This window comes from Musca vetustissima, unplaced genomic scaffold (assembly GCF_032173495.1).
Source record: "Musca vetustissima isolate MV318-11 ecotype Yass unplaced genomic scaffold, APGP_CSIRO_Mvet_v1 utg31611, whole genome shotgun sequence".
Classification (NCBI taxonomy): domain Eukaryota; kingdom Metazoa; phylum Arthropoda; class Insecta; order Diptera; family Muscidae; genus Musca; species Musca vetustissima.
This window is the reverse complement of record NW_026881660.1, coordinates 23,841-37,243: the sequence shown is the minus strand read 5'-3', so window position 1 is coordinate 37,243 and position 13,403 is coordinate 23,841. Positions and strand designations below refer to the sequence as shown.

General features: G+C 39.1%; 1 protein-coding gene across 1 annotated transcript; it reads right to left on the bottom strand.

Moving 5' to 3' along the window:
* Positions 1–12,060: 12,060 nt before the first annotated feature.
* LOC133327625 (chymotrypsin-2-like) lies at positions 12,061–13,092 on the bottom strand. The gene has a single exon (XM_061536151.1). It carries the CDS (start codon positions 13,090–13,092, stop codon positions 12,061–12,063), a length of 1,032 nt encoding a protein of 343 aa, XP_061392135.1.
* Positions 13,093–13,403: the final 311 nt, after the last annotated feature.

The following is a 13,403-nucleotide window of genomic DNA, read 5'->3' as shown; positions in this document are numbered from 1 at the left end:
CCATGTTAAAGCCACCCGACGAATATATACACTAGAGCTATATGTAAATCTGAACCGATTTTCAGGAAACTTAAGAAACTTAGAATCAATTCGTGCAACTCGAAAGATATGTAGGGAAATATATATGGCAGCTATATTTAAATCTGAACCGATTTTCACGAAAGTTAGCACACATCATCCTAGGCTTAACTCAGTACGCTGTGTCAAATTTCGTTCAAATCGAACGATATTTAGGGTCCTTGCTGCACCATTTACCCTAAATCGGACGAAAATATATATGCGAGCTATATATAAATCTGAACCGATTTTCTCCAATTTCAATAGGGTTCGTCCTTGGGCCAAATAAGTGACATGTGCCAAATTTCATCCAAATCGGATCATAAATGCGACCTGTACTTTGTTCACAAAAATACATAGGTGGACGGACATGCATAAATCGACTTAGATAGTGATTCTATGCATATTCTCGAAAGGAACCATGGGTCTATCTCGATTCCTTTTGCCTGTTACAAACATATTCCTCATTCGATTCGAAATGTCATCTCAAAAATATAGGTTAAGAATTTTGTGCTAGATTAAGAACATTCCGAACTGCCCTCGTAGTTCATATAAAAATAATGGATTTTTCTCCCAACCTAATATTTGTTCTGCTAAATAATACTTCTAATCTGATGTTAATTCTACTTGTATTGAAAAGAAGATACATGAGTTCATCATCCTTTTTAAAGATTCCGCCAAATTTTGTATATTTTTGTTTCCAATGGAGTTTGATGTAAAATCATTCACGGTTTCACATAGTTCATAGCGATTTTCCAAAAAAAAAAAAAAACATGGCACACAAACAAAATACCTGCATCAGGTTATATATCTGGCTCAATAATACCCCCTACTGAATTACATAAAATATAGCTGCACAATAATTTTGAAAACCGAACAAAATTTAACAATTTTTTTTTCATTCAATTTATAAATTACCCCTCTTCGGCTTGAAATTCCGAAACCAACTACCAAACATTGTTATTAAGTTATGTCATAAGAAAGGATGTTCGCATAAGGATTAAATGTTATAACAACTAACATTTATTCCATTTCAGGTTTTTTATTTCTAATATATAAATCATTGTCACATACACTCATACATGTACACTCACACACTGCCATCAACATCATTGTTGAGTCGAGTCAATTAAACTGACATTGACCCAGAAACTTAAACTTGATGTATTGTCATGTTCGCCTTCACTTGAAAGCTTCACTTCTACTGTCACTTCTCCTTCGATATTATATTTTGGTTGTTGTTGTTGGCATCAAAAATGATGCAATTGTTTTTCATTCGTAAGCAATTTGTTACTGTTCTATTTTGACGATGTGATGCTGGTTGAGAATTCCTTCTTTTGTGATATCTTAACCTCAGTCAAGGACAATGTTATTGTTGCCATTTGTAATGCGAGTGTGTGCATGTGTCTATGTTTGTGTGTCGAAAAACATAGCCTCCACAAGGCGTGGATTTATTAAACAGTAGTTTTTCAAGGCCTCCACAAGGCGTGGATTTATTAAAGAATAGTTTTTCAAGGCCTCCACAAGGCGTGGATTTATTAAAGAGTAGTTTTTCAAAGCCTCCACAAGGCGTGGATTTATTAAAGAATAGTTTTTCAAGGCCTCCACAAGGCGTGGATTTATTAAAGAATAGTTTTTCAAGGCCTCCACAAGGCGTGGATTTATTAAAGAATAGTTTTTCAAGGCCTCCACAAGGCGTGGATTTATTAAAGAGTAGTTTTTCAAGGCCTCCACAAGGCGTGGATTTATTAAAGAGTAGTTTTTCAAGGCCTCCACAAGGCGTGGATTTATTAAAGAGTAGTTTTTCAAGGCCTCCACAAGGCGTGGATTTATTAAAGAGTAGTTTTTCAAGGCCTCCACAAGGCGTGGATTTATTTAAGAGTAGTTTTTCCAGGCCTCCACAAGGCGTGGATTTATTAAAGAGTAGTTTTTCAAGGCCTCCACAAGGCGTGGATTTATTAAAGAATAGTTTTTCAAGGCCTCCACAAGGCGTGGATTTATTAAAGAATAGTTTTTCAAGGCCTCCACAAGGCGTGGATTTATTAAAGAATAGTTTTTCAAGGCCTCCACAAGGCGTGGATTTATTAAAGAATAGTTTTTCAAGGCCTCCACAAGGCGTGGATTTATTAGAGAATATTTTTCTGGGGCTCCACAAGGCGTGGATTTATTAGAGAATATTTTTCTGGGGCTCCACAAGGCGTGGATTTATTAGAGAATATTTTTCTGGGGCTCCACAAGGCGTGGATTTATTAAAGAATATTTTTTCAAGGCCTCCACAAGGCGTGGATTTATTAAAGAATAGTTTTTCAAGGCCTCCACAAGGCGTGGATTTATTAAAGAATAGTTTTTCAAGGCCTCCACAAGGCGTGGATTTATTAAAGAGTAGTTTTTCAAGGCCTCCACAAGGCGTGGATTTATTAAAGAATAGTTTTTCAAGGCCTCCACAAGGCGTGGATTTATTAAAGAATAGTTTTTCAAGGCCTCCACAAGGCGTGGATTTATTAAAGAGTAGTTTTTCAAGGCCTCCACAAGGCGTGGATTTATTAAAGAGTAGTTTTTCAAGGCCTCCACAAGGCGTGGATTTATTAAAGAGTAGTTTTTCAAGGCCTCCACAAGGCGTGGATTTATTAAAGAGTAGTTTTTCAAGGCCTCCACAAGGCGTGGATTTATTAAAGAGTAGTTTTTCAAGGCCTCCACAAGGCGTGGATTTTTCTCAATGACTAATTCCCTTATCACAGCAATTGCGTATTGTCCTTTGTTTCCCAAACTAGAGAAAAGGAAATTTTAAAAGTTAACTTTATTCGATTCCTATTTCTGTGTGTGTGTATGTATTTGTGTACAGATCAAAAATAAATGAAAAATTCTAGGAAATATCTGAAAATGGTAGTATCGCACACAAAAAATTCAATGGGAAAACAATCTTTTTTTTTTGTTTTTCATTCGGATTACAGACAAAACTAACTTTCCATTTGAATTATTTTCATTTTCTAGTTGGAAAATGAAAAGAAAGCATCCGAACCAACAAGCCAGTCAGCCATCCTGCCAGTTAGTCATTCATTCAAACACACAGCTCACAACATAAGGAAATTAAAATGCAAAAATAAACAAATTGTTAGGAAAGTCTCTACCCTCACTCTCTCGTCCCCCTTTCTCTCTCGGAGATTTCCTCTACCATTGTTATATGGACCGGAAACGAAGAATTCTGAAACAAAATAAATGCGTAAATACTTGCAATCATCTGTTATTTGAAGTCTATGATAATGTTTTGGTACTGAATTTCCGAAGAAAAAATGTTTTTTTGTTTTTCTGTTGTTGTTGTTCTTATTTTTGAATAAAATACGCAATGATGGGAAAAGAAGTTCCGTTTGTTTTGCAAATAAACAAAAAATTAATATTCAAACAATGAAAATAGTAATTTACTGGTTGGTCGACATACCCAACACTACTACGGAAGATAATTCATAATTGTCCTGGACTTCAATTTTATTTCACTAATCGATACATTCTTGAACCTGAATAAAGTTTGTGTCTCACTAAGGTCCAAATTCGAAAGGAACGACTATATAATACATTATACCACTTCGGATTCACCATACCGATATAAAGAAAAACCATAAATGAAGTTGTAAACCCCAAATCATAATGAACCGACAGACGGACACATATGGATAGATCGTTTCAGCTAAGGGAGCCTTACAAACTCTTGTTGTTGTTGTAGCAGCTAGTATTGCTGTGTATTTTTCTATTTCCTTTAACCTGGTTCTGCCTCTAACTCCAAATTCAGAAAGACTGCGACCTGTATTGGTTGAGTCCAGAGAGAAGATGGGGTTGGGTGAGTGGGTTTGGCTGGGCAGTTGAACAGATGTAGCGTGTCATGTGGTCCGTTACCACATGCCGGGCAGACATTGTCGACCTCTCCATCAATTCGTGCCCAATACGAATTAAGGCGGCTACACCATCCAGATCTCAGTTGTGCCAAGACCACTCTAGTTTGTCGAGGTAGCTGCAGCTAACAAAGGCGGATGGTCTCCGAGGATGGTATTCACGCGATATTCTTGAACTGCGTCCGTGTGAATACTATTCAATCCCGCTTGATAGTCCTGTTGATCTAGAGGCTCCCTTTTGTACCTCTGGACCTCTCTCTCCAGATCATGGAGATCCTTCCTGACATGCCTGGGTGGCGGATGGTCTCCGAGGATGGTATTCACGAAGATGGTATTCTTGAACGGCTTCCTCAACTGCATCTGTGTGAATACTATTCAATCCCGTTTGATAGTCCTGTTGATCTAGAGGCTCCCTTTTGTACCTCTGGAACTCTCTCTCCAGATCATGGAGATCCTTCCTCACATGCCTGGGTGGTGGGTGCCTATCCATTAGGTAGAGGTTTGGATGGCTGCTCCTATAACACCCTTCTATAATCAGGTATTGCATCGACATCTTGTTGTGTTGACGCACAGGAAGGATCTTCGTCTCCTCATGTAAGTGGTCTATTGGAGTCATGAGGAGACACCCTGTTGCAGTCCTCAGGGCGGCATTCTGGCAGGATTGAAGACTTTTCCACTGCGCTGCACTGATGTTAGCGGACCACACTGCGCCGCATAGTTTACCACAGACCGGCCTATTTCTTTATAAGTCGTTAACAAGCTTTCCTTGTCAGATCCCCAAGAGCTGCCGGCTAGCGACTTGAGAACCTTGTTTCTGCTCCTGACTTTATCGCAAATAGCTGTGGCATGCGCGGACGACTTGTGTAGACTATCGAATGTGACTTGGGGTAATTAGTGGTCGGAATTGTGGACCCCTCGATCTGCACATCCAAAGATAGCCTCATCTCCGCTGTCCATGTGGTAAACAGTGTGGCCGTTGACATAGTGGCGGGTATTTTAATATTCCTCGACCGGAAAAAGTCAGCGATGTCCACGAACGATGCCTCTCCCAAATGTCATCAATTTTAGGTCCTGACGCCATAATAGTGCAATCATCCGCATATGTTACGATCTTTATGCCGTCCGGAGGGCGTGGAATTCCAAAGAGGTAGAGGTTAAACAGTTCCGGAGATATCACTCCTCCTTGGAGAACTCCCTGTTTAACTCTACGGGCCATTGACGTTTCAAACTTGGCTGGAGGGTTGTTCTCTACAAATACAAACTCTTGTGTTTCTCTTTATTGGGTTTTGATTCCCTTTCACAGGCTAAGAAATGTTCTAATTGTAGAATTTTTTTATTTTTAAATTTAATACTATTTTTTGAAAAATAAAATCACAACCACAATAATTTGGTTATTTGTGCGTAAAAAATCGCACAGCATGCAGCCATAAACTCTTTGATATCCGATTCGAAGTCGAATAAAAATAAATGTGTGTAAAAGTTTATTTAGCATTTCAAATGTTTGTTTGCGTATTTTCATTTGTTGATAATTCAATTGCAATTGCAATAATTAATATCCGTTTAATGTCTTTTCAGTTTGTAAAAGCCATAAAAACGCCAATCGATTTGTGGTTAGATAAAATATATTTATGCGTATATATGTACGAATACATATGGATCATTTTATTGGTATTCCATTACAATTGAATAAATAGCTAGGTTTTTCTGGTATGGAATTGTAAATTATTTACACACACAAATAAAACACACATTATTATTATAATAATAGTAGTAATTTTAAATGGCGAAGTCCAGGCTTATCTTGGTCCCTCTTTCATCTCAATTGTGGACACTGACCTCCCCGCGGTGCCACCTAGGGAGCTATTCTCATCACCCCATGAAATAGTGAGCTAAAATGTGCCGCGAGTTCACCCATAAGAACAATAAAAAATGGGTTGGGGCGTCGTTGCCCTGGCCATGACACTAAAATTCTACAAGGAGGTTTTAATGCAAAAATCGGAAGGGAAATATCTTTGGCCCCACCGTCGGAAAATTCAGCCTTCATGAAGAAACATCCGACAACGTCATGATGTAGATTGACTTCGCGGCAGTAAAAAACATGGTAGTTAGCTGCATCAGGTTCAAGCATCTCGATATACACAAGAGGCCTACTCCGATTACCCATCTGCTTGAAGAAAGCACTTCTTGTCCCGATAATAGTATAGAAGCACAATGGCAAAGAATTGTCCACTCCCTACAAACTGCAGCAAAAGCAACACTTGGGTACCAAAAACCACCATTAAGAAACCCATGGTACGACCAAGAGTGTCGTAATGGTACTGATGTGAAAAACGCATCATATAGGGCAACCCTGCAGACAGTAGCAACTCGTAACGTGATGGAGAATTATCGGGAGAAAAGGAGAGAGGAAAAACGTGCTTTCAGAAAAAATAAGAAAGAACAAGAAAAACGTGAGCGTGAGCAAATCGAGATGTACAGGAGTCAGAATGAAGACCGGAAATTTTACCAACGAGTAAAACACCAAACCGAAGTCTTTGGTGCAGACACATCCTCCTGTAGAGATGAAGAAGGAAACCTGGTGACATATACAGACAGCGTGTTGAGGATCTGGAAGGAGCACTTTGAAATATTCTAGTATCAAATAGTGGCGTTGAAGATGATACCCCAGAACCAATAAGAGATGATGGTATAGAGTGTATACCACCTAGCCAAGATGAGGTCATAAAAGCAATTAATCGGCTCAAGAACAACAAAGTACCAGGAGCCGATGGGTTACCAGCCGAACTTTTCAATACTGGTGGCCAGATGCTAGTCAGGAGCATGCACCAGCTGATTACTACAATTTGGCTAGATGAATGCATGCCCAATGATTGGAACCTCAGCATCCTGTGTCCCGTGAACAAAAAAGGAGACAAGACGATATGTGCCAACTATAGTGGAATAAGTCTCCTTCCCATCGCATATAAAGTGCTATCCAATGTGCTGTGTGAACGATTGAATCCAATGGTCAATGACATCATCGGTCCATACCAATGCGGCTTCAGACCTGGCAAATCCACCATTGACCAGATTTTCACTCCAAATCCTGGAAAAGACCCACGAAAAACACATCGACACATACCACATATTGGTCGACTATAAAGCCGCATTCGACAGCCCTATACGTTCAGATGTGTTTAAAGCCATGTCTACGTTCAGCATTCCTGCAATATTCGGACTCGGACCAACTGTGGAACTTGAGAACTACAGCTTCGAGGTAGTTAAAGACTATATATACCTTGGTACCGCCATAAATAAAACGAATGACATCAGTTTTGAAATTCGGAGAATGGTCTAAGTAAGCAGTTTAGAAACAAGGCCACCTCCCGCCAGACCAAACTCACACTTTACAAAAGGCTGATACTACCCGTGCTATTATATGGCTCAGAAGAATGGGTACTTGCGCAAGCAGATGAGGCAGCTCTTGGGGTGTTTGAAAGAAAAATTCTCCGAAAGATCTACGGGCCGATCTGCGTCGACGGTGAATGTCGACGTCGAATGAATCTGTATACCCTACACAACTATATTAACAGGGTATTATAGCTTTGTGCAGCCCCAAGAGTTTGTAACGCCGCGAAATATTGGTCCAAGACCCAGCATTAAGTATACCGATCGTCATATCTCGACTAGTTGAGTTGATCTAGACATGTGTGTTATAATTTTTAAACACGATACATGCCACATTTTTGGACCAATATTCACGAAATTTTGCATGTAGAATGGGTTCTGCCCAATGAAGACCCTCATTGTTTTTGGTGCAGATCGGTTAATATTTAGGGGATGAAATTGACCAAAAACATTATTTTTGTCTGATTTTCTGGTCGCTCCAGGGGTCGCAATTATGGCCTGAACATCGCAAATTTTTACATGGAAAAGGGAATCGGGTCAAAGAATAAGCATGCCTATTTTGATAAAGATCGGTTAATATTTAGCGGGTCAAATGGACCCGGACTTTTGTGTGAAAAATTATAAAATGTGTATTCTATGGTGTATATATTTATTCGTGAAGGGCATAGACCCGACATGTTGATAGCTTATCCAAGAGGAGTGGTTGACCTTTAAATTGATGCCAATTATGTTATCGTAAGTACTCGTATGTGGGAGTTACACTTGAATATTTACAGGTGCTTACGTATTCAGATATTATTTAGTAACTCCTTACCAGTCTAGAGGAGGGAAATATAGCGCTGATCGCTTGGAAATTTTCCATTATGATCAGATAACAATTTTGGGAAAACTTATTTTTTGTGTTTTTTTTCGAATCGATCTATAGGCCTCAATTATAAGCCAAAAATATTATTAGTAATATTCGGAGAATATGTCAGTGTCAGAAAGAGAAGGGAAACAGGGTGCAAATATCATGAAATATTGCCCAGGCTCGGAATAAAAAGTCCGCAGAAAGTTAGAATTGCGTGGTAGTTGTGTAGGGTATCGTGTTGACGGTCCCGTCCGACTATACTGCTCCGCTCACTGGTTTAAAATATTTATACCCTTCACCACACTGGGGTGCAGGGTATTTTGTCTTTGTGCATATGTTTGTAGCAGGCAAAAGGAATCGAGATAGACACATGTTTCCTTTTGAGAATATGCATAGAATCACTTTTAAAGTCGGACGGATGGACATGCATAAAATGTCCGTCCGTCCGTCCGTCTTTCCATGTTAAATTGTAAACAAAGCACAGGTCGCATTTTTAATCCATAAACATGTCATTCTGCAACCTATACTAAATTTTTCATTTGGTCAGATATAGAAGCTATATCTAAATCTGAACCGATTTCAACGATTTCAGGAAACTTAACACACGTCATTCTAGACCTAATTCATTATGCTGTGCCAAATTTCGTGCAAATCGTCGAGTATGGGCAACTCTGTATTAATCGAGGCCTAATTCAGTACTTTGTGTAAAATATTGTCTCAATCGGACCAATATTGGGAGTTTGGTGCACCATTTACTTAAAATCAGAGTGCTATTTATGAGTGCTACATATATCTAAATCTGAACCGATTTTCTCCTATTTCAAAAGGGTTCGTCCTTGGGACAAATAAGTGAGCTGTGCAAAATTTCATCCAAATCGGATCATAAATACGACCTGTACATTGTTCACAAAAATACATGAACGGACAGACAGACGGACATGACGAACCCTACTGAAATTGGAGAAAATCGGTTCAGATTTAGATAAATAGTATCGTCTGATATTTAGTAAATGACCTAATTCATTATGCTGTGCCAAATTTCGTGCAAATCGTCGAGTATGGGCAACTCTGTATTAATCGAGGCCTAATTCAGTACTTTGTGTAAAATATTGTCTCAATCGGACCAATATTGGGAGTTTGGTGCACCATTTACTTAAAATCAGAGTGCTATTTATGAGTGCTACATATATCTAAATCTGAACCGATTTTCTCCTATTTCAAAAGGGTTCGTCCTTGGGACAAATAAGTGAGCTGTGCAAAATTTCATCCAAATCGGATCATAAATGCGACCTGTACATTGTTCACAAAAATACATGAACGGACAGACAGACGGACATGACGAACCCTACTGAAATTGGAGAAAATCGGTTCAGATTTAGATAAATAGTATCGTCTGATATTAAGTAAATGGTGCACCAAACTCCCAATATTGGTCCGATTGAGACAATATTTTACACAAAGTACTGAATTAGGCCTCGATTAATACAGGGTTGCCCATACTCGACGGACCCATGTTTTTTTTTTTAATCAAAGAAAAAAAATTTGGCGGTTGGCAATGCTAATCATTTAATTTGTTCCAAGTAGATTTGTTTACATCAATTTTTGAATATGATATCTCTCAAGTGGCCGCCTCTGGTGTTGATGACGTATTGTGCCCTTTTTGCTGCATTTTCCATCGTTTTTACCAACATTTTGGCCGGAATAGCGGCCATTTCTTCACGAATGTTGTCCTTGAGCTCTTCTACGGTCCTTGGCTTGTTAACGTAAACCTTTGACTTCAAATATCCCCACAAGAAGAAGCCAGGCGGCGTCAAATCGGGCAAACGCGGTGGCCAGTCCAAATCACAACTTTTCGACATCAAACGGCCCGGAAACAAATTCTTCAGAAAATCGATTGTTATGTTACTTGTGTGCGGTGGAGCAGCTTAAAAACGGCAATTTTGCTTATTTACGGCCCCATTCAATGTCAAATGGGCTTCATCTGACATGATAGTTTTTTTCCAAAATTGCTCGTCATCTTCGGCCATTTCGATGACTCTTTGGGCCCATTCCAATCGACGAGGCTTGTCCGCAGGCAATATTCTTTGCGTCAATTTTGTACAGGAACAAATGCAAATCAATGCGAATAATCCGTTGTAAAGTGGACCGAGCTATGCCCAACTGCTGAGAACGGCGTTTTTGGGATGTTCTTGGGGACCTCTCAACACTGTCTCTTACGGCAGCGATATTCTCGGCCGATCGCCTTGGTCGACTTTTATATGGCAATTTTGAAAATTTTGTTGTTCTTAGAATGCGCACTTCTCACATTTTTTAATGTTTTAAAAGCACGTTGAGTTTTCACAATTGACTTCTTCTGTTGAATGTAAATTTCAACTATTTCAGAGCGCTCGCGTGGCGTGTATTGGTTCATGGTAAAAATCTGCTTGGACTGACGCTTCAAACGCGGTATGTCAGTAAGCGATGTGACATCTCTGTCAAAAGTTATGCTGTTGCCAGATAGGTCCGTCAAATATGGGCAACCCTGTATATATGTCAACTTTTGTTGAAATCCGTTCAGATTTAAATATAGCTCCTATATATAGTCTGGCAATATATAATACTGTCAATATTAGTCCGATTGAGGCATAATTTTGCCAGAGTACTGAATTAGGTCCAGATTGATATGTGACAAGTTTTGTTTAACTCGTTTTAGATTTAGATATAGCTACCATATATATATATATTCGTCCGATTTTATTTAAATGGTGCACAAAACTCCCAATATTGGTCCGATTGAGACAACATTTTGCACAGCGTATTAGATTCGGTCCAGTTGATGCGTGCGAAGGTTTTTTGAAATCGGTTCAGATTTAGATGTAGCTCCCATATATAGTTTCTTCCGATTTTATGTAAATGGTGCACCTAAATTCCAATATTTTTATGATTGAGACAACATTTTGCACAGCCTACTAAATAAGGTCCTGTTTGATATTTATGAAGTTTTGTTGAAATCGGTTCAGATATAGCTCTCATATATAGTATCGTCTGATTTTTAGATTGGGGCGAAACTTTTGCATCCTAAGATCGGGCCGGCCGAACTTGACGTTTTTTCACTTGTTTTTGCTATATATGATACTCCAAAAATGTTTCTATAGGGTAAAGATATAAAAGATTGTGTTGACCATTATAAAACTCTCATTTTTGACTCCCACACCAAATCTTTGACATTTTTCGTTGTGTGTTTGGAAGTTATTGACAAACTGAAGACCCAAAACAAGCGTAGATTTTTTTCAGCGAAGGGAACCATAGCGTTTTCCAACACATTTGTATAAACAATCCGATCTATTATTTCATAAATCTCGTAAATGTATCGAACTCCATAAAAAGAAAAACAGTCCAATGCCATTGCTGATCCTCCTCAATACTTCCCAGTACCTTTGCAATGCTGCGGTATGAGCCTTTCATTTTGGACTTTCTCTTTGTTCTTGCGGTTATATCCAATATAGTTGCATAAAATCAACATGATATCTTTATTTTGAAAAAGTTAAGCGATATTTATTAAACTTTAGTTTTGGTCACCAGTGTACGTTCGAATTTAACTTTACAAGATGGTTTGCCTATAAAAAACAATTTCGATCGATTTTGAAATGTGCTTCACATAATATTGTTTTAGAAAGTTTATGTAAATAAAATTCAATTGAAGTTTATTGTGAAACGAAACCAGTGAATTAACAAACAACTTCACTTGATCGGAATAAGTAATAAATAGACAATGTGTTTTATTACAAAAAATACATAAAAAGCTTATTTTCATAATAATATGAATATTTTTATTTTCTTGGCCTTAAAATATAATTTTAAATTAAATAAATAAATATATAATGGACATTATGATCCAACTTCTTAAGCACTTGTGCTGATGGAACTTTCTTTTCCAACCTCCTTTTCCACTTCTTTCTCACTTTCTTTTTCATTCTCCTTTTCAGTTTCCTTCTCACCCTCCTTTTCTGGTTCCTTTTCACCCTCCTTCTCTGGTTCCTTTTCACCCTCCTTCTCTGGCTCCTTTGGTGGTTCCTTAGCTGGCTCCTTGGACTTTTCAGGTTCACGTTGACATCCACTCAAGGTGGTGCGTATAAAATCATAATAATACGATACTCTGGCATGAGCATCGGGGAAACCCTTAGCACAAGGGCGGCCCCAATTTACCAAAGCCACTAGCTTACCATTATGGACCAATGGGCCACCACTATCACCATGACAGGCACCTTTACCCTTATCGTTGAAGGTACACAAGTGGCCAATATCTACCCAAGTACTGTTGTCATGGGCTGCGCGACACTCTTTGAAGGGGACATATTTCACGGTTAAGGTCTGCAACATTTGTGGTACTTCACCACCCAAGGAGAGGGTACCCCAACCGGTCAAAATCAAATCGTCACCTTCCTTTAGCGGTTCACTGTCGTATTCTACGGCCTTGGTGTGATCATCAAACACAATGGAACTGTTCAAATGGATGAGGGCAATGTCATTGGCATAGGCGGGATTATTGTAACTGCAATGCATAACGATGCGATCGGCATAATAGTATTTGCCGGTGTGATTCTTTAGATTATAGGCCCCAGTTAAGACTTTGAGTTTTTCGGGTTTGGCACCAGCCACACAATGCGAAGCTGTAATGATCCAACTTTTATCGATAATGGCACCACCACAGAAATGGCGACCCTTTAAACTTTGTAATGAGATCTGATAGGGTGCCAAATCTTCGGGTGCATCTTCACCGCCCACAATACGATTTGTGGTGAACTGAGGTGGATAGAGAACTTCAAGATCATCACGACCTTCAAGGGCTGCCGCTTGAGTATGGACACACACCGAGGTCATCAAAGTGACCAACACGAATAACTTTCGATTTCCATTTGTGCGACACGGCTTCATAATGTTGCCGTCTCTTCGGGTGACTGACTGTAAACTGAGTTTCCATTTCTCTTTGCATGTACGTTTTTATAGAAGACCTCAACCAAACGCAATAGGGCCGGCTAACTGGCTGCTCAGTCATCAATCACGCTACTTATCTGAGGGCTCCACTTCACCATTCGCGTCACGTTCTAGCTGGCTAACATAGCTATCAACATGAAACCGAGAGTTTATTTGTTTTTATTATGCTACCTACCCCTGTAATGGAGTTCTAGTCGTAAGCTATTCATACCACTCCAGTCCAGTCAATTTGATATGGTCCTGCTGAGTTT